Raw genomic sequence first — 19,774 nt, forward strand, 5'->3', positions numbered from 1 at the left:
ATGTTGGTGTTATTTTCTCTCCAGCTCTCTCTGTTTGTCTACAATCTCCCTAAGAAACACAATATGATTTAGTTCATAAAACATAACAAACTCTTTTAGACTGCTGAAGTCTTGTTTAATTCCTAATCTTCCCTTTCGTCCAGTGTATGCCCGAGACGGTGGCGTGCCTCCTAACTTTGCCCGGGTGGCAGTGAAGATCCAGGTGTTGGATGAGAATGACAATGCCCCAGCATTCAGTAGACTGTACTACAGTCTGGAGGTGCCTGAGAACATGGAGGCTGTTGAGCTTTTCACCCTCAGAGCTATTGACCTGGACACTGGGGACAGCGGAGAGATGACCTACAAGATCACAAGTAAGAGCCAACTACTTGTACATCAGAGGAATCCAATTGAATTAATAGCTGACTGATTGATCTATTGATCCATTGATCACAATGTTGTGAGATTGACCTTTCATATTGTGTATCCCTTTTGCCCCTCTTCCTCTTTCCTCCTCTGTTTCTCCCTCTGTCTTCTAGCGGGCGACCCGTCAGGTGACTTCCATGTGGACAGGAAGTCAGGTGTTCTCTCCACCTCCAGACCGCTGGACAGGGAACGTAGGTCCAGGTACAGTCTGACAGTGACAGCCCTTGACGGGGGCTCTCCGGCCTTGAGCAGCACGGCCACAGTAGAGGTCACGCTCCTGGACGTCAACGACCACAGCCCCCAGTTCACCAGCCCCAGCTACACCACTGACCTCTCTGAGGATGTTCCTATTGGCTCCCTGGTGCTGGAGGTCTCTGCTACTGACCTGGACCAAGGGTCTAACAGCCAGGTACACAGACTGAACTCATACCCAAATGGCACCCTAGTCCCTACATAGTGTACCACCTTTGACTAGAGACCTATGCCTCCTGAGCCCCCTGAACATTTGCCAAATGTAGCATAACACTTTTGCCATTTTGTCAACAAATGGAAGCCATCTATCTAGACATTCAAAGGGTTAATGAAGGCCTCACTAAGCCTTAAAAGTGATGTTCATTTTTGTAATCTAATCTACTGTAATCTGTTCTAATGCCAGGTGCTGTACTTCCTGTCGCGTGGCTCCCAGGGCATGTTCATCATCGACCAGCACACGGGACATGTCATCACCGCCGCTCCGCTCGACCGAGAACGAACCACGTTGTACACTTTCTATGTCTGCGCCATAGACTCGTCCCCCGCCAGCCCTCGCAATTCCACCGCCATGGTCACCGTGTATGTACAGGACGTGAACGACAACGCTCCATTCTTCATCCAGGACCCCCTCGTCATCAACATCTCAGCCTCCAGGTAGGTAGCCTAGAGCTTAGCGATGCAGGACAAAGGCAGGAAGTTTGCTGATTCAAATCCCATGTCCGACAGGGAAGAATCGGGGTTGGACTGGGCTGGCATCTGGAAGGTTTATCTGTACAGTTTTGTCTTTCACATGTCTTCTTTGTTGTGATTTAAATAAAACATTTATAAAAAGTGTTGCTGGCATGCCATCACTTGCTCTTGTGTGTCTTAGAAGCCATCATTTGCTGTTGTGTGTCTTAGATGCCATCACTTGCTGTTGTGTGTCTTAGATGCCATCACTTGCTGTTGTGTGTCTTAGATGCCATCACTTGCTGTTGTGTGTCTTAGATGCCATCACTTGCTGTTGTGTGTCTTAGATGCCATCACTTGCTGTTGTGTGTCTTAGATGCCATCACTTGCTCTTGTGTGTCTTAGAAGCCATCACTTGCTCTTCTGTGTCTTAGAAGCAATCACTTGCTGTTGTGTGTCTTAGATGCCATCACTTGCTGTTGTGTGTCTTAGATGCCATCACTTGCTGTTGTGTGTCTTAGATGCCATCACTTGCTGTTGTGTGTCTTAGATGCCATCACTTGCTGTTGTGTGTCTTAGATGCCATCACTTGCTGTTGTGTGTCTTAGATGCCATCACTTGCTGTTGTGTGTCTTAGATGCCATCACTTGCTGTTGTGTGTCTTAGATGCCATCCCCTACTGTTGTGTGTCTTAGATGCCATCACTTGCTGTTGTGTGTCTTAGAAGCCATCACTTGCTGTTGTGTGTCTTAGATGCCATCACTTGCTGTTGTGTGTCTTAGATGCCATCACTTGCTGTTGTGTGTCTTAGATGCCATCACTTGCTGTTGTGTGTCTTAGATGCCATCACTTGCTGTTGTGTGTCTTAGATGCCATCACTTGCTGTTGTGTGTCTTAGATGCCATCACTTGCTGTTGTGTGTCTTAGATGCCATCACTTGCTGTTGTGTGTCTTAGATGCCATCACTTGCTGTTGTGTGTCTTAGATGCCATCACTTGCTGTTGTGTGTCTTAGATGCCATCACTTGCTGTTGTGTGTCTTAGATGCCATCCCCTACTGTTGTGTGTCTTAGATGCCATCACTTGCTGTTGTGTGTCTTAGATGCCATCACTTGCTGTTGTGTGTCTTAGATGCCATCACTTGCTGTTGTGTGTCTTAGATGCCATCACTTGCTGTTGTGTGTCTTAGATGCCATCACTTGCTATTGTGTGTCTTAGATGCCATCACTTGCTGTTGTGTGTCTTAGATGCCATCACTTGCTGTTGTGTGTCTTAGATGCCATCCCCTACTGCTGTGTGTCTTAGATGCCATCACTTGCTGTTGTGTGTCTTAGATGCCATCCCCTACTGCTGTGTGTCTTAGATGCCATCACTTGCTGTTGTGTGTCTTAGATGCCATCCCCTACTGTTGTGTGTCTTAGATGCCATCACTTGCTGTTGTGTGTCTTAGATGCCATCACTTGCTGTTGTGTGTCTTAGATGCCATCCCCTACTGTTGTGTGTCTTAGATGCTATCACTTGCTGTTGTGTGTCTTAGATGCCATCACTTGCTGTTGTGTGTCTTATATGCCATCACTTGCTGTTGTGTGTCTTAGATGCCATCACTTGCTGTTGTGTGTCTTAGATGCCATAACTTGCTATTGTGTGTCTTAGATGCCATCACTTGCTGTTGTGTGTCTTAGATGCCATCACTTGCTGTTGTGTGTCTTAGATGCCATCCCCTACTGCTGTGTGTCTTAGATGCCATCACTTGCTGTTGTGTGTCTTAGATGCCATCACTTGCTGTTGTGTGTCTTAGATGCCATCACTTGCTGTTGTGTGTCTTAGATGCCATCACTTGCTGTTGTGTGTCTTAGATGCCATCACTTGCTGTTGTGTGTCTTAGATGCCATCACTTGCTGTTGTGTGTCTTAGATGCCATCACTTGCTGTTGTGTGTCTTAGATGCCATCCCCTACTGTTGTGTGTCTTAGATGCCATCACTTGCTGTTGTGTGTCTTAGATGCCATCCCCTACTGTTGTGTGTCTTAGATGCCATCACTTGCTGTTGTGTGTCTTAGATGCCATCCCCTACTGCTGTGTGTCTTAGATGCCATCACTTGCTGTTGTGTGTCTTAGATGCCATCCCCTACTGTTGTGTGTCTTAGATGCCATCACTTGCTGTTGTGTGTCTTAGATGCCATCACTTGCTGTTGTGTGTCTTAGATGCCATCCCCTACTGTTGTGTGTCTTAGATGCTATCACTTGCTGTTGTGTGTCTTAGATGCCATCACTTGCTGTTGTGTGTCTTATATGCCATCACTTGCTGTTGTGTGTCTTAGATGCCATCACTTGCTGTTGTGTGTCTTAGATGCCATAACTTGCTGTTGTGTGTCTTAGATGCCATCACTTGCTGTTGTGTGTCTTAGATGCCATCACTTGCTGTTGTGTGTCTTAGATGCCATCACTTGCTGTTGTGTGTCTTAGATGCCATCACTTGCTGTTGTGTGTCTTAGATGCCATCACTTGCTGTTGTGTGTCTTAGATGCCATCACTTGCTGTTGTGTGTCTTAGATGCCATCACTTGCTGTTGTGTGTCTTAGATGCCATCACTTGCTATTGTGTGTCTTAGATGCCATCACTTGCTGTTGTGTGTCTTAGATGCCATCACTTGCTGTTGTGTGTCTTAGATGCCATCCCCTACTGTTGTGTGTCTTAGATGCCATCACTTGCTGTTGTGTGTCTTAGATGCCATCCCCTACTGTTGTGTGTCTTAGATGCCATCACTTGCTGTTGTGTGTCTTAGATGCCATCCCCTACTGTTGTGTGTCTTAGATGCCATCCCCTACTGTTGTGTGTCTTAGATGCCATCCCCTACTGTTGTGTGTCTTAGATGCCATCCCCTACTGTTGTGTGTCTTAGATGCCATCCCCTACTGTTGTGTGTCTTAGATGCCATCACTTGCTGTTGTGTGTCTTAGATGCCATCACTTGCTGTTGTGTGTCTTAGATGCCATCCCCTACTGCTGTGTGTCTTAGATGCCATCACTTGCTGTTGTGTGTCTTAGATGCCATCCCCTACTGCTGTGTGTCTTAGATGCCATCCCCTACTGTTGTGTGTCTTAGATGCCATCCCCTACTGTTGTGTGTCTTAGATGCCATCCCCTACTGTTGTGTGTCTTAGATGCCATCACTTGCTGTTGTGTGTCTTAGATGCCATCACTTGCTGTTGTGTGTCTTAGATGCCATCCCCTACTGCTGTGTGTCTTAGATGCCATCACTTGCTGTTGTGTGTCTTAGATGCCATCACTTGCTGTTGTGTGTCTTAGATGCCATCACTTGCTGTTGTGTGTCTTAGATGCCATCACTTGCTGTTGTGTGTCTTAGATGCCATCACTTGCTGTTGTGTGTCTTAGATGCCATCACTTGCTGTTGTGTGTCTTAGATGCCATCACTTGCTGTTGTGTGTCTTAGATGCCATCACTTGCTGTTGTGTGTCTTAGATGCCATCCCCTACTGTTGTGTGTCTTAGATGCCATCACTTGCTGTTGTGTGTCTTAGATGCCATCCCCTACTGCTGTGTGTCTTAGATGCCATCCCCTACTGTTGTGTGTCTTAGATGCCATCCCCTACTGTTGTGTGTCTTAGATGCCATCCCCTACTGTTGTGTGTCTTAGATGCCATCCCCTACTGTTGTGCCCTTGAACAAGGCACGTAACCCCTAAACTGCTCAACGGGCATCGTAGTATGGCTGCCCTATGCTCCAAGCCTCCCTCTGCATGCGTCTTTCAGAGGGGTTTGAATAAAAGCAGAAGACACATTTTAGTTGGACATCCATGTTCTTCTTCTCCAGTGTCTCCTCCCATCGCGTCCTGTCCACCATGCGGGCGGAGGACCGGGATTTTGGGGCCAACGGCTCACTGTTCTACCGCTTCGCCAGCCCTGTCCGGGGCTTCACCATCAACTCTCTGACCGGGGACATCCAGGTGTTGTTACGTTATTCATCAGGGTATTTGTGTCAAATACCCACTTAAGGGATGGCTTGCTTAGGGAGACTTAAGACAAAAAGAATTGTAATTAATTATTTCATCCCAGGCTACAGAGATGCTGCAGGGACTGACCCAGGGCCAGAGGACTCTGATTGTAGAGGCTATGGACCAGGGAAGCCCAGCTCAGTCCTCTCTAGGGGTGGTGGTCATCTACATCAGAGAACAGACCTACAGGGGGATCCGCTTCTCACGCCACGCTAGAGACGTCAGCCTGCAGGAGAACGCCGCCAAAGGTAGGAACAGGGGATTTTTCTTTGATTCAAAGAGTGTGATATTTAAGCAATACGTTCCGGGGGGGTGTGGTATGACCAATATACCGCGGCTAATGACTGTCTTTATGCACAACACAACACTGAGTGCCTGGATTCAGCCCTTAGCCGTGGTATATTGGCCATATATCACAAACCCCAGAGGCGCCTTATTGCTATTAGAAACTGGTTACCAACATAATTAGAGCAGTAAAAAGAAATGTTTTGTCATACCCGTGGTATACGGTTTGATTTACCACGGTTGTCAGCCAATCAGCATTCAGGGATCGAAACACCCAGTTTATAATAATGTATATATATATTTTGTTGTGAGTCTGAGGTGTGTATAATGTAAGTAATCAGGGTGCTAGTGAGGTGCGTGGGTTTAGAACACAGGGTGATAGTGAGGTGGGTGTTGTCCTCCTCCAGGTACCGCTGTGGTGCAGACTCAGGCCCAGTACCCTGATGGATCCCGTAGTGGGATCAGTTACAGCATCTTCAGCGGCAACACCCTACACTCCTTTGGAATCAGCTCCTCCACTGGTAAGCCACTGGGGTGGGGAATTACATAAAAACCCATGTTGACAAAAAATGCGTAAAAATTTTTTTTTTAGATTCACTGTATGAAAAAGTTGTGTCAAAAACTCTTTACATGTGTTTACACTCTACATCTCTGATGCATATCATGATTATCCATTGCCCAATTGGTTCTCAGACCCTTTGTAATTGTTCTAACCAGGTGAGATCTGTCCTTGTTATTGTTCTAACCAGGTGAGATTTGTTATTGTTCTAACCAGGTGAGACCTGTCCTTGTTATTGTTCTAACCAGGTGAGATCTGTCCTTGTTATTGTTCTAACCAGGTGAGATCTGGGTACAGAGCTCCATGGGGCTGGACTATGAGGAGACCCCTAGACTCCGCCTGGTGGTGAAGGCTGAAACTGCATCCTCCAGTTCCTTCATGGCGGTCAACCTGATCCTTCAGGACGTCAATGACAACCTGCCGCGCTTCCAGCTGCAGAACTATGTAGCCTACATACGAGAGGCACAGGGATATCATTTCCCTATCATACAGGTAGGTACACTAATGAGCGTGCACACACTGGTGCACACAGACACTCACAAACACCCCTGCATTATGCTTGGCGATAGGTGGTGTGAGATGGTGGGCTAGAAAAAGTTCAGACGGTAGAGATCTGGATAGTTTCAGTGCTGCTGAGGTAGTTCTGAGAGGTGACTGTCTGTTCCTATGCCTATACTGCAGTGTGTTTCCTAGTTGAGTATAAGGGAGGATACCTAGTTAGTTGTACAACTGAATGCATTCAACTGAAATGTGTCTCAGAGAGGTGCGGGGGGCTGCCATAATCGACATCCACATCTTTGGTGCCCGGGGAACAGTGGGTTAACTGCCTTGCTCAGGGGCAGAATGACAGATTTGTACCTTGTCAGCTCTTGGATTCGATCCAGCAACCTTTTGGTTACTGGCCCAACACTCTAACCACTGTAGACTCAACTGTATGCTGTATGAAACCACGGCCATTTAGAACCTTCTTATAAACTCTCCAAGTCCAATATTCATCACCAGGTCCTGTTACTGTTCCACAGCTGTTGGCAGATTATTATTATTTATGAATATTTTTTCTATTGCTTTCAAAAACAAAACAACATTCAAAATAATGAACAGCAGGGGAAGGGTGAACAACAGCCAATGACAGCAAAATCAGTTTCCTACACAATAAAACAGATTGTAAATTGCTAACCATAAACACAAGTACACTTTGCTTTTAAGACAAAAGAAAACCAGTGATATCAGAAGACAATGCTTTTTTTGGTTTAGATTTTCTTTCTGACCTCTGTCATGCGACTTCCTGTCTGTCCCATGCAGGTGGTGGCTGATGACCTGGACCAGGGCCAGAATGGTCAGGTGACCTACAGTCTGAGGTCGTCGTCTCTCAGCGGTCTGTTCAAGATCGACCCGCTGACCGGAAGCATCACCACCGCCGCTATCATGGACCGAGAGATCTGGACACAAACCAAGTGAGGGGGCAGGGCCTTGTGAGAGTGTGTGTTTGTTCACAATCTGCCTGCCATGTGGTCTCCCTAAGCGGGCTAACCTTTGTTTTCAGTCTATAAATACTCTCTCTGTTCTTGTACTCTCTTTCTCTTTGTATTGGAAACTAAATATCTGTCATGCTCTGGGCTACAACAGGTTCTGATGTAAGACAGCAGGAGATGAAAGGTTATGAAACCTGAAACATAAAAGATAAGAACCAAACTCCAACTGACAGTTTCTTTTATCATTTCCATGGCACCAGGCTGGTTGTTACGGCAACGGACCGGGGCACACCACGATTGGCCGGCTCGGCGACCCTCACGGTGATAATCGTGGACCTCAATGACAATAGTCCTACAATCCCCTTGCCGCGCGAGATCAGAGTGCCAGAGAGTAAGTCAATGACCTACAGGTCTCAACTGCAGACCCGGGTTCAAATATGATTTGAATTCATTTTAAATACTTTAGCTGGGCTTCGCAAAAGTGCAAACCTCACCCAACTGGTACTTCAGGCAGGCTAAAGCAAACACACATTTTTTGAATGGTTTGAAATAGTATTTGAACCCAAGTGTGTTTAACTGACATCCTATTCACTATGTCGTGCTCTACCAGGGGGTGTATGTATCAAGTTTCTAAGACATTTGAGACACAGTCAATTAAACAGTGAACTTTTAGTCCACTGATCTTATCACTGATCCTCACTCCTGTCTCTGGCAGCACTCGGCAGTTCTCAGTGATAAAACTGACCCTTTTATGAGTCGTTCTGAAGCCAAGTTTCCCTCTATTCATATCCTTCTGTACATATGACGTCTACAGTTTCCTGTATAAAATATCAAATTCAGGAAAAAAAAAAGAAATCAGAAGTGTGCAATATATTCCTAAAAGCAACATGATGTAATAGGATATGTTATGTGCTGGGAGCTGCTTCTATGGCTATAGTGTTGTTCCCATATAACAATCTCCCAAACCCTGTTCTCTCGCTCTCTCCCACTCTCACTCTCTATCCCCCTGTACTATCCCCCTCCCCCTTTTCTCTCCCTCTCCCTTCAGACACTCTGATAGGCTCGGTAATAACCCAGGTGACTGGAAACGACGTTGACTCAGGCCCAACCCTGTCCTACACCCTCCACCTGGACCCGTCCTCCCAGGGCGTGTTTGGGATCCACCGCTACGGGGGCGGGGTGTCTCTGACCGCCCCTCTGGACTACGAGGAGAGGACCTGGTACACGCTGACTGTCAGGGCTACTGACTCCAAACACCAGACTGAAGCTAACCTCACCATACTGGTGGAGGATGTCAATGATAACGTTCCTACGTTCACACAGGATCTTTACCAGGTAGTCTATCCTCTAACCGGTCTCCACTAGCCTTGGAAAATCTGTGTTTGTGTTGGCAGGATGCAATGATGCCATAAGAGACTATGAGAACTATTTAGCTGGATTTTTCTATGTACATACAGTTCAATAATGATACCATGTGTGTGTGTGTGTATGTATCTCGTTTCCTCATTTAGTTTACTATCTCAGATTCCTGGTACCATTAACCATTAGCATTCCTGTCCAACATGCCTCATCTATTCTGAATACGTCCCTGCTGTGTTTCCCAGGTGATTCTGGCAGAGCACACCCCAGCTGGCAGTGCAGTTGTCACTGTGACAGCCACGGACCGCGACTCTGGAGAGAACGGCCGTGTCATGTACAGAGTGATGTCATCAACCCGGGACATCTTCTACATCGACCCCAGCAATGGTACCCTGTTCATCACCCAGCAGGCAGAGTTTGACTCTGAGAACCCTTCTATCCTGGTGGTAATAGAGTCCAGAGACATGGGAACACCAGCCCTCTCCTCCACCGCTACTGTACAGGTCCAGGTGTCTGACGTCAACGACAACGCGCCCGTCTTCCACCAATCAGAGTACAGAGCCACGGTGTCGGAGGACGGCCTCCCGGGCGCCACCATCCTGACCCTGGAGGCGGCCGACGGCGACACGTCACGCGACAACTGCGGCTATGACTTCACTATAGCCAGCGGAAACGCAGGCAATGCCTTCCAGATTGAGAGCAGCGTACGCTTCCTAGAAGGACGTGGCTTCCAGACAGTAGGCAGCCTGGTATTGACCGGTGAGGGGCTGGACTTCGAGGCTGTGTCCAGTTACAACCTGACTGTGGTCGTGTCAGACCGCGGCGTGCCCCAGAGGAGCTCGGCTGTCTCTGCGCTGATCAGTGTGACAGATACTAACGACAACCCTCCGGCGTTCAGCAGGGCAGAGTACAGGTACTTTGGTACTTTGTTGTTTGTTAGATGTCCTTAATTGCTCTATTACATGTGTTTGCACTGGGAAACCAAAAGTCATGTTTTTTGTAAAAGTGACTAATAATAACCCCTTGAACTCTGCAGTGTGGTGGTGAGTGAAGGAGCAGCCACAGGGACTGAGGTCCTCAGCCTGTCTGCAACAGACCCAGACTCCCCGGCCGTAGGGAAGGTGCAGTACCTGATCAGCTCTGGGGATGAGACGGGTATGTTCCAGGTAGACCGCTGGACCGGAGCCCTGATGCTGCAGAGACCACTGGACAGCGAGAGACAGGTACCAAGGCACTTCCTGGCTTGTCCTGTGCCCCAAATGGCACCCTATTTCCCATATAGTGCACAACTTTTTAAAGAGCCCTATGGGCCCTGGTCAAAAGAAGTGTACTACATAGGACATAGTTTGATACAGAAATAGACAAAGACTTGGTCAATAGTTATCAAATCAAACTTTATTTGTCACATGCGCCGGATACAACAAGTGTAGCAGACCTTACCTTGAAATACTTACTTACAAGCCCTTAACCAACAGTAGGTTCAAGAAGAGTTAAGAAAATATTTACCAAATAAACTAAAGTAAAAAATAATTTAAAAGTAACACAATAGCATAACAATAACAAGGCTATATACAGCAGGTACCGGTACCGAGTCAGTGTACGGGTTAAAGGTAATTTGTACATTTATTTATTTATTTGTTTTACCTTTATTTAACTAGGCAAGTCAGTTAAGAACAAATTCTTATTCACAATTACAGCCTAGGAACAGTGGGTTAACTGCCTTGTTCAGAGACAGAACGACAGATTTTGACCTTGTCAGCTTGGGGATTCGATCTAGCAACGTCTTGGTTACTGGCCCAACACTCGAACCACTAGGCTACCTGCCGCCCAAATGTAGGTAGGGGTGAAGTGACTATGCAGAGATAATAAACAGTGAGTAGCGGCAGTACACAACAAATGGAGGGGGAGGGGGGTTCAATCTAATAGTTTGGTGGCCATTTGATGAATTGTTCAGCAATTCTTATGACTTGGGGGTAAAAGTTGTTAAGGAGTCTTTTGGTCCTACAGTTGGTGCTCCGGTACTGCTTGCCGTGTGGTAGCAGAGAAAACAGTCTATGACTTGGGTGACTGGAGTCTCTGACAATTTTATGGGCTTTCCTCTAACATCGCCTAGTATATAGGTCCTTGTTTGCAGGAAGCTTGGCCCCAGTGATGTACTGGGTCATACGCACTACGCTCTTAAGTCGCTTTGGATAAAAGCGTCTGCTAAATGGCATATATTATTATTATTATTAAGGTCAGATGCCGAGCAGTTGCCATGCCAGGCGGTGATGCAACCGGTCAGGATGCTCTCGATGGTGCAGCTGTAGAATTTTTGGGGGATCTGGGGACCCATGCCAAATCTTTTCAGTCTCCTGAGGGGGAAAACGTGTTGTCATGCCCTCTTCACGACTGTTTTGGCATGTTTGGACCATGATAGTTTGTTGGTGATGTGGACACCAAGGAACTTGAAACTCTTGACCCGCTCCACTACAGCCCCGTTGATGTTAATGGCGGCCTGTTTGGCCCACCCTTTCCTGTAGTCCACGATCAGCTCCTTTGTCTTGCTCACATTGCGGGAAAGGTTGTTGTCCTGGCACCACACTGCCAGGTCTCTGACCTCCTCCCTATAAGCTGTCTCATCGTTGTCGGTGATCAGGCCTACCACTGTTGTGTCATCAGCAAACTTAATGATGGTGTTGGAGTCATGTTTGGCCACGCAGTCGTGGGTGAACAGGGAGTACAGGAGGGAACTAAGTACAGACCCCTGAGGGGCCCCAGTGTTGAGGATCAGCGTGGCAGACATGTTGGTGCCTACTCTTACCACCAGGGGGCGGCCCGTCAGGAAGTCCAGGATCCAGTTGCAGACGGACGTGTTTAGTCCCAGGGTTCTTAGCTTAGTGATGAGCTTTGTGGACACTATGGTGTTGAAAGCTGAGCTGTAGTCAATGAACAGCATTCTCACATAGGTGTTCCTTTTGTCCAGGTGGGAAAGGGCAGTGTGGAGTGCGATTGAGATTGCGTCATCTGTGGATCTGTTGGGGCGGTATTCCAATTGGTGTGAGTCTAGGGTGTCCAGGAGAATGCTTTTAATGTGAGCCATGACCTGACTTTCAAAGCATTTCATGGCTACCGACGTGAGTGCTACGGGGCGGTAATTGTTTAGGCAGTTACTTTCGTGTCCTTGTACACAGGGATGTTGGTCGGCTTGAAACATGTAGGTATTATAGACACTTGCCAGTTGGTCCACACATTCTTTGAGTACACATCCTGGTAATCCATCTGGCCCCTCAGCTTTGTGAATGTTGACATGTTTAAAGGTCTTGCTCACATCGGCTACCGAGAGCTTTATCACACAGTCATCCAGAACAGCTGGTGCTCTCGTGTATGCTTCAGTGTTGCTTGCCTCGAAGTGAGCATAAAGGGCATTTAGCTCACCTGGTAGGCTCGCGTCTGGGTTTCCCTTTGTAGTCCGTAATTGTGTTCAAGCCCTGCCACATCCGACGAGCGTCAGAGCCGGTGTAGTAGGATTCAGAGACTTCTTTAATATTAGACATCCCGCACCAGCTGTTACTGACAAAAAGACACACACCTCCACCCCATATTTTGCCGGTGCATTGAATATCCCTCCAGCTCTATATTATCCGTGTCTTCGTTCAGCCACGACTCGGTGAAACACAAGATATTACAGTTCTTAATGTCCCGTTGGTGGGATTGATGGCAGTGGGAGTTTACTCGCTCGCCTACGGATTCTCAAAAGGCTTCACGCAAATGACGGGGATCCGGGCCTGTTCCCGGGAGATCAATCTTTCTCATCAGGCTCATTAAAGGAAAAAGTTTCTTCCAGTCCGTGGTGATTAATCCCAGTTCTGATGTCAATAAGTTATTTTCGGTCATAAGAGATGGTAGCAGCAACATTATGTACAAAATAAGTTTAAAAAAAAACAAGTTACAAACAACACAAAAATAACGAACAAAATAGCACACTTGGTTACGGGCATGTAAAACATCCGCCATCCTCTTCGGCGTTATCGTAACATAGACTGTTTGTATATTCTGCTGCCAATTAATTTCCCTTCAGCGAGAAAGAAAGTATTAATCTCTCTCTCCATCTCACATCTATCTCTCTCTGTCACCCTCTTTCCCTCACTCTCTCTCTCCCCCTCTCCGTCTGACCCTCCTACTAGGCATCCCATGTGATCATTGTGCAGGCGACAGATGGACAGGGTCACTATGCGCTGGCTCCTGTCACTGTGGAGGTGAAAGACATTAATGACAACAGACCTTACTTCCCTCTGCCCATCCTCACCGCCAGCGTCAGAGAGAACCAGCCTCACAACACCCTTGTCACCATGCTGCACGCCATCGACCAGGACACGGGAGTCTTCGGACAGCTGAGGTACTACATGTTGGACAAGACTGGAGAGGGGAAAGACTCCTTCTTGCTCAACCAGACGTCAGGCGAGGTCCGGACTCGCTCCGCCTTTGACTTTGAGAAGGTCAACATGTTCAACTTTGTAGCTCTAGCCATGGACACAGGGAACTACTCTGCCACGGTGACCATCCAGGTGTACGTGATGGGGGAGGATGAGTACGACCCTGTGTTCTCCGACTTAGAGTTCTCCTTCCTGGTTCCTGAGGGGGCGAAGAAGGGCCAGAGCATCGGTCAGGTGACAGCCAGAGACGAGGACGAGGGAGTGGACGGGATTGTTCTGTACTCCCTAGCTGACCCCTCGCCCTACTTCCAGGTCAATGCATCGACAGGTGTGGTCTCCCTGAAGATGGACAGCCACGTTCGACACATGAGCAGGGCCAAGAGGGAGGTCCGTGTGATGACCCTTGACCTGATGGCCCACAGCCCACTGAAGACGTCCCGCGTGGCCACCGCCCGCCTCACCGTTGACGTGACAAACACGTCCTTCGGCCTGGTGTCGGACATGAACCTGCTGCTGGTCAGTGTGATCGCTGTGTCCCTGGGAGCCATCCTCATCCTCATCTTCATCGCCATGTCTCTGTTTTGTGTGAGACTGAGACGTCAGAGGAAGGAGCAGCAGAGTCGCTGCAGACCTCCAGCCTCTCCCGGCCACGGCACCATGCTACACAAACTAGAGGAGACTAAAGTTACCGACACTGACCGGAATGACCGCATCTACCATCAGGCCTTACCAGGGTACGTTTCCGACCAAACAGGGAGTGGAGGGGGAGGGCCATACCCCCGCGGGGGCTCCCTGGACCCATCCCACTCCAGCGGGCGTGGCTCAGCGGAAGCGGCGGAGGACGATGAGATCCGGATGATCAACGAGTACCCCCGTGTCTCCTCCATCTCTTCGTCCATGCAGGAACACATCTCAGCCCGCGGGCCAGACTCTGGTATCCAGCAGGACGCTGACCAGCTGTCTGACATCTCGTGTGAGCCCAACATTGACGCCAACCAGTGGTTTAAGGCCAAGAAGCTGGCCAATCTCAGTGGGACTCTGCTGGCTGGGCAGGTGCCTGTCTACAGGGAGGATGGAGGAGGTTATCTGGGGGTAGGGAGGGGGCTGAACATCTCCCACCCTAAAGACTATGCCTTCCCAGTGGATGGTAAACCCGCTGTGGACGGCTCCCTCACAGCCATAGTGGCCAGTGACGAGGAGCTGAGGGGTAGTTATAACTGGGACTACCTGCTGAACTGGTGTCCACAGTTCCAGCCATTAGCAAGCGTCTTCACGGAGATAGCGAGGTTAAAGGATGAGACGGCCACTCCTAACCCTCGCAGACCGCTCCAGCACAAAGCCAAGGTGGACCCCAAACCCCCTCGCATTGACCCCCCGCCCCTAATCACCTCCATAGCCCACCCCGGCGCGAAGACAGTCCCGGTCAAGCCTGCTCCTGTCAAGCCCTCTGTGGGGAGGTCCTCCTTCCCCCACCTGGCCTCCCTACGGAGGTCCCCCATCAGTCACGAGGGCTCCCCCTCCTCAGTAGCCATGTCCCCCAGCTTTTCCCCCTCCCTGTCCCCCCTGGCCGCCCGCTCCCCGGCCATCATACCCTTCGGGGTCACCCAGGGCCCCTCAGCCTCCATGATCAGCACCACTGAACACAGCATGGAGCACATTGAAGAGGCCGAGATGAGGATATAGAGTGTATCGACTCACAGGTGAGGATATAGACTCTATCGACTCACAGGTGAGGATATAGACTCTATCGACTCACAGGTGAGGATATAGACTCTGTCGACTCACAGGTGAGGATATAGACTCTATCGACTCACAGGTGAGGATATAGACTCTATCGACTCACAGGTGAGGATATAGACTCTATCGACTCACAGGTGAGGATATAGACTCTATCGACTCACAGGTGAGGATATAGACTCTATCGACTCACAGGTGAGGATATAGACTCTATCGACTCACAGGTGAGGATATAGACTCTATCGACTCACAGGTGAGGATATAGACTCTATCGACTCACAGGTGAGGATATAGACTCTACCGACTCACAGGTGAGGATATAGACTGTATCGACTCACAGGTGAGGATATAGACTGTATCGACTCACAGGTGAGGATATAGACTGTATCGACTCACAGGTGAGGATATAGACTGTATCGACTCACAGGTGAGGATATAGACTCTGTAGACTGAGATAAGGATATAGACTCTATAGACTCTGAGGTACTGGAGATTGGAAGACTGATACTGAGTTATTGTTCCTCAAAAAACAGAAGTGTTGTCTCAATTGACACTCTATTTAGGTTGCAGGGTGGTACCCCTCCTATTGTGTAATGGTCACAGTATCTGGTGTCAATAGACTGGATCGTACAGTGTACCTTCCATTCTGGGCAGAGCACAGAATGTGGTTAAGTACTGTAGTTAAATAATGAAGTAACTCTCAAACCACCAAAGGTGGTAGATGCATCATAAACTAATGGGACTCTCAAACTGGACTAGAATCAAAACTGAGACCAAAATGGATGTTGCCTGTTCCTGAGGACTTCCTCTTCCCTCTATCCAATCAGTGTCAAGAGAACTAAACTACCCAGGATTTGCACATTCTAACGGGGAGCCATGATGTCAATATTTTGTAGAAGATACCTTTTTTTGTCTATATTTTTATACTGACTTTGGTTTCTGACTAGAAATGGCACTAATTCTGTGCCAGAGGGCTGTTATAGCCTCAGAATATATTTCCATGTGTGTATATTTGTAGCTATGTAACAGTATGTTTGAACTGTATGTTGGTTGTATCTCATGTACTTAACCATTAATGTGTTTTTGGAACAAAACAAAGCTCTTTATTTCTATTATTGTGATTGATTGGGGGGATATGCTGTCATTTCTTGTAAATATTTATTACAGAGGAGTGAAAAAGGAGCTTTTCTTGCTGGAAGAACAAAAATAATCTGGTAGCGTGTTGGATCCCTCTCATAATAATTCAGTGTGCCATATGTGTGTCCCAAATGGCACCTATTCCCTATACAATGATCTACCTGGTCAAAAGTAGTGCACTATAAAGGGAATAGGGTACCATTTGGGATGCAAACATAGTCTTTTGAGTCTTGTTTGAAGGGATCAGTCATGTCCTATACACGTTCCTTTGTTTCTTCCCTCCAGTCTAGTTGAGGTGAACCTGACATCCATTCATCATGTCCTTCCTTTCAGGTGTCCTTAATCCCTTAATCACAATGAGCCTTACAGGTCTACTTGGTATTCTGGTGGCACAGTAGACACAGACAAGGGCAGAACTACTCAGACATAGACAGACAGGGGAGGTCAGAAAGATTATAGAGACCAGCAGCAATAGAACTAAGAAAAAAACCCAATGTCATGTAATTCAGCAGACCGGTCTAGTTGTTATTCTAGAGGCAGCTAACCTGCAGTTGCTGCTAAACACCTGCAACTGTCATTTCCTGCCATCTAGAACAAAACATTTCCTTAAAAGTTGATAAATAAAGTAAACACATTTTTTTGGCACAGCCAAGGACACAGGTTGGCGCAGCGCCACTCATACATTCTTTGTGGAAAACCCTGAGGTTTGAGTAGGGTTTTTTGGTGTACCTCTGACAGATTAAATAAGGGTTGTGTGTACCTCTGACCGACTGAATAAGGGTTGTGTGTACCTCTGACCGACTGAATAAGGGTTGTGTGTACCTCTGACCGACTGAATAAGGGTTGTGTGTACCTCTGACAGATTAAATAAGGGTTGTGTGTACCTCTGACCGACTGAATAAGGGTTGTGTGTACCTCTGACCGACTGAATAAGGGTTGTGTGTACCTCTGACTGACTGAATAAGGGTTGTGTGTGTACCTCTGACAAACTGAATAGGGTTGTGTGTGTGTACCTCTGACAGACTGAATAAGGGTTGTGTGTGTTCCTCTGACAGACTGTATAAGGGTTGTGTGTGTTCCTCTGACAGACTGTATAAGGGTTGTGTGTGTTCCTCTGACAGACTGTATAAGGGTTGTGTGTGTGTACCTCTGGCAGACTGTAGCTCACTAAGCTCATCTCAGTATCGATGGGATTCTCTCCAGCATCCTGGACCAGGAGAAGCTTGTAGCAACAGATATTTTCATAATTTCTTTGCATGGGATGTTCCACAAAGCCAGATGAATCTCTGAAATACTGCTTTTCAAATCACATGCAGGACTGAACCTAGAAAGAACACTCATCAAAACGGTGTTGTTGAGATTTGCTTATCTGTTCTCTCTTAGTTCCTTCTCTGAACTACAGTAATGTAAGTTATCAATATTGTTAGTTTGCAGTATTGTTAGTTTTCACTACGCCTGGAGTTAGGTGTAACTAGCTACTAACTAGTGTCTGTTGAGATACCACTTCTTGGTATCAGAATGTAACACCAAACTGAGTCCCAAATGGCACCCTATTCCCTATATAGTACTTTTGACCAGGGCCCTATTGGGGTATTTTCCTCCGTAAAAAAAGAGTGCACTTCCCTATACAGTAGTTCACTAAGTTATTTGGGATGCAACCCATGTAGACCTGCATGACCTTCAGCTCGTAGCTTACTGTCTGTTGTCTGATAGAAAAACAAGTTCAATTTAAGTGGTTTTGGCAGCCTGTACTAAATACCCCTGTGTAAGGTTGTATTTATGGTTAGCTAGCCTTCTGCCATGGACTAAATCGGGAGACTCCATTTTCCTTCATTCATCACGGTGGAGCTTCTTCCAGGCCGACAGTTTTGGAGTCTTTGTACCGTTTTTAATTGTTAACATGTTAAATGAAGAAACGTTACCTTTATTGGCTCTGAGAAACTACACTACATCCTTGAGACACAGAGGCTATGTTCCAAATGGTACCTTATTCCCTATAGTGTGCTGCAAAAGTAGTGCTCCATGAAGGGAATAGGGTGCCATTTGGAACACACTCAGTGATGGATGCTAATTAGTACTCAGCTCCACTCCAACTTAGAAATCTTTAAAAGTGTTTGTTAAGTCATGTTAAACTGCCCCTAAAACACAAGGCTATTTACAGTTGAAGTCGGAAGTTTACATGCCCTTAGGTTGGAGTCATTAGAACTCGTTTTTCAACCACTCCACAAATTTCTTGTTAATAAACCATAGTTTTGGCAAGTCGGTTTGGACATCTACTTTGTGCATGACACAAGTAATTTTTCCAACAATTGTTTACAGACAGATTATTTCACTTTACTATTAATTCTGACATTTCACATTCTTAAAATAAACTGGTGATCCTAACTGACCTAAGACAGGGAATTTTTACACTAGGATTAAACATCAGGAATTGTGAAAAACTGAGTTTCAATGTATTTGGCTAAGGTGTATGTAAACTTCCGACTTCAACTCTACGTTTAAAATTAAGAAGCTTGGATATCATGTTTTGAGCTCTTACTTTGTTCATTCATCAGTTTGTTATTTATAAAATTGTACATCCTCTTTCTTCCCGCACGTAGCCCATAATATACTTGTTCCCCACATATCATTTATCTGCCCTGATGTGCTAGGTGTTTGTTCTTCTTGTCAAAGTGCCTGATTAAAGTACTTATGTGAACATAATACAGTGTACTGTCTCTATCTCTCTTGTTCTGATTAGCAAAGAGGAGTTGTTAAATATGAGGATCAACTACATTACTAGATGAGAATGAGGATCACTGAGAGCTCTAGTGAATGAAGACCAGATGGGATTGACATAGTCTTTAATGTATTGTTTATGACGAGGGCTGAATGTAAATGTGTTTCCCAAATGGCACCCTATCCCTTATATAGTGCCCTACATCTGACCAGGGCCCATCTTTTTCTGGTCTAGTTACACACTAACCTCGTTGCTAGGAGCAGCCAGACATGGAAATGAAGTGGCAGGGTTCTCCTCCAAACTCCATTCAGACTGCTAGCTACCAGTTCCTGCTTTGTTAGAGGGTTTGTGCTCCTGGTAGGCTAATGTATGTGGCTAGCTATATGGAAAGTCAATGGTAGGTATATAACTACCCAGCTAGGGGGTTCTATGAGTGAGACTGATTGAAGTATAAGGGTGGTTTCAATATCTCATGTGTTAGAGGCCAATAAAATATTGGATGCTTTTCACTTTGTGCATTATGCTATTGAAAAACTTTGAGGGCCGGTTTCCCGGACAGGTACAGTATTAAGCCTAGTCCTGGACTAAAAATCTTGTTCAATAACGATTCTCCATTGAAATTATTCGTAGTCCAGAACTACGTTGTAATCTGTGTCTGGGAAATGGCCCTGGCTGAGAGTATAAAGTCACCATATAAAGTCAAGTGCAGTAGTCTCCAACAACAGTCCCCTCTCTCTCCAACCCATCAAAACCAT

The 19,774-nt window shown here is 46.8% G+C and overlaps 1 protein-coding gene across 1 annotated transcript in view; it reads left to right on the forward strand.

Annotated features, from left to right (window-relative positions):
- LOC123992814 (protocadherin-16-like) overlaps positions 1-18,571 on the forward strand; it is a 226,115-nt gene extending 207,544 nt beyond the window's left edge. Inside the window, exons 16-28 of the mRNA XM_046294350.1 lie at positions 144-353; positions 519-814; positions 1,061-1,311; positions 5,156-5,288; positions 5,398-5,584; positions 6,029-6,142; positions 6,461-6,672; positions 7,483-7,634; positions 7,913-8,043; positions 8,701-8,987; positions 9,257-9,924; positions 10,048-10,234; positions 13,178-18,571. Coding sequence (XP_046150306.1) covers positions 144-353; positions 519-814; positions 1,061-1,311; positions 5,156-5,288; positions 5,398-5,584; positions 6,029-6,142; positions 6,461-6,672; positions 7,483-7,634; positions 7,913-8,043; positions 8,701-8,987; positions 9,257-9,924; positions 10,048-10,234; positions 13,178-15,109 — 4,760 coding nt within the window. The 3' untranslated portion in view covers positions 15,110-18,571. The remainder of the gene's footprint in view (positions 1-143; positions 354-518; positions 815-1,060; positions 1,312-5,155; positions 5,289-5,397; positions 5,585-6,028; positions 6,143-6,460; positions 6,673-7,482; positions 7,635-7,912; positions 8,044-8,700; positions 8,988-9,256; positions 9,925-10,047; positions 10,235-13,177) is intronic.
- Positions 18,572-19,774: the final 1,203 nt, after the last annotated feature.

Source organism: Oncorhynchus gorbuscha, linkage group LG13, assembly GCF_021184085.1.
Source record: "Oncorhynchus gorbuscha isolate QuinsamMale2020 ecotype Even-year linkage group LG13, OgorEven_v1.0, whole genome shotgun sequence".
Classification (NCBI taxonomy): domain Eukaryota; kingdom Metazoa; phylum Chordata; class Actinopteri; order Salmoniformes; family Salmonidae; genus Oncorhynchus; species Oncorhynchus gorbuscha.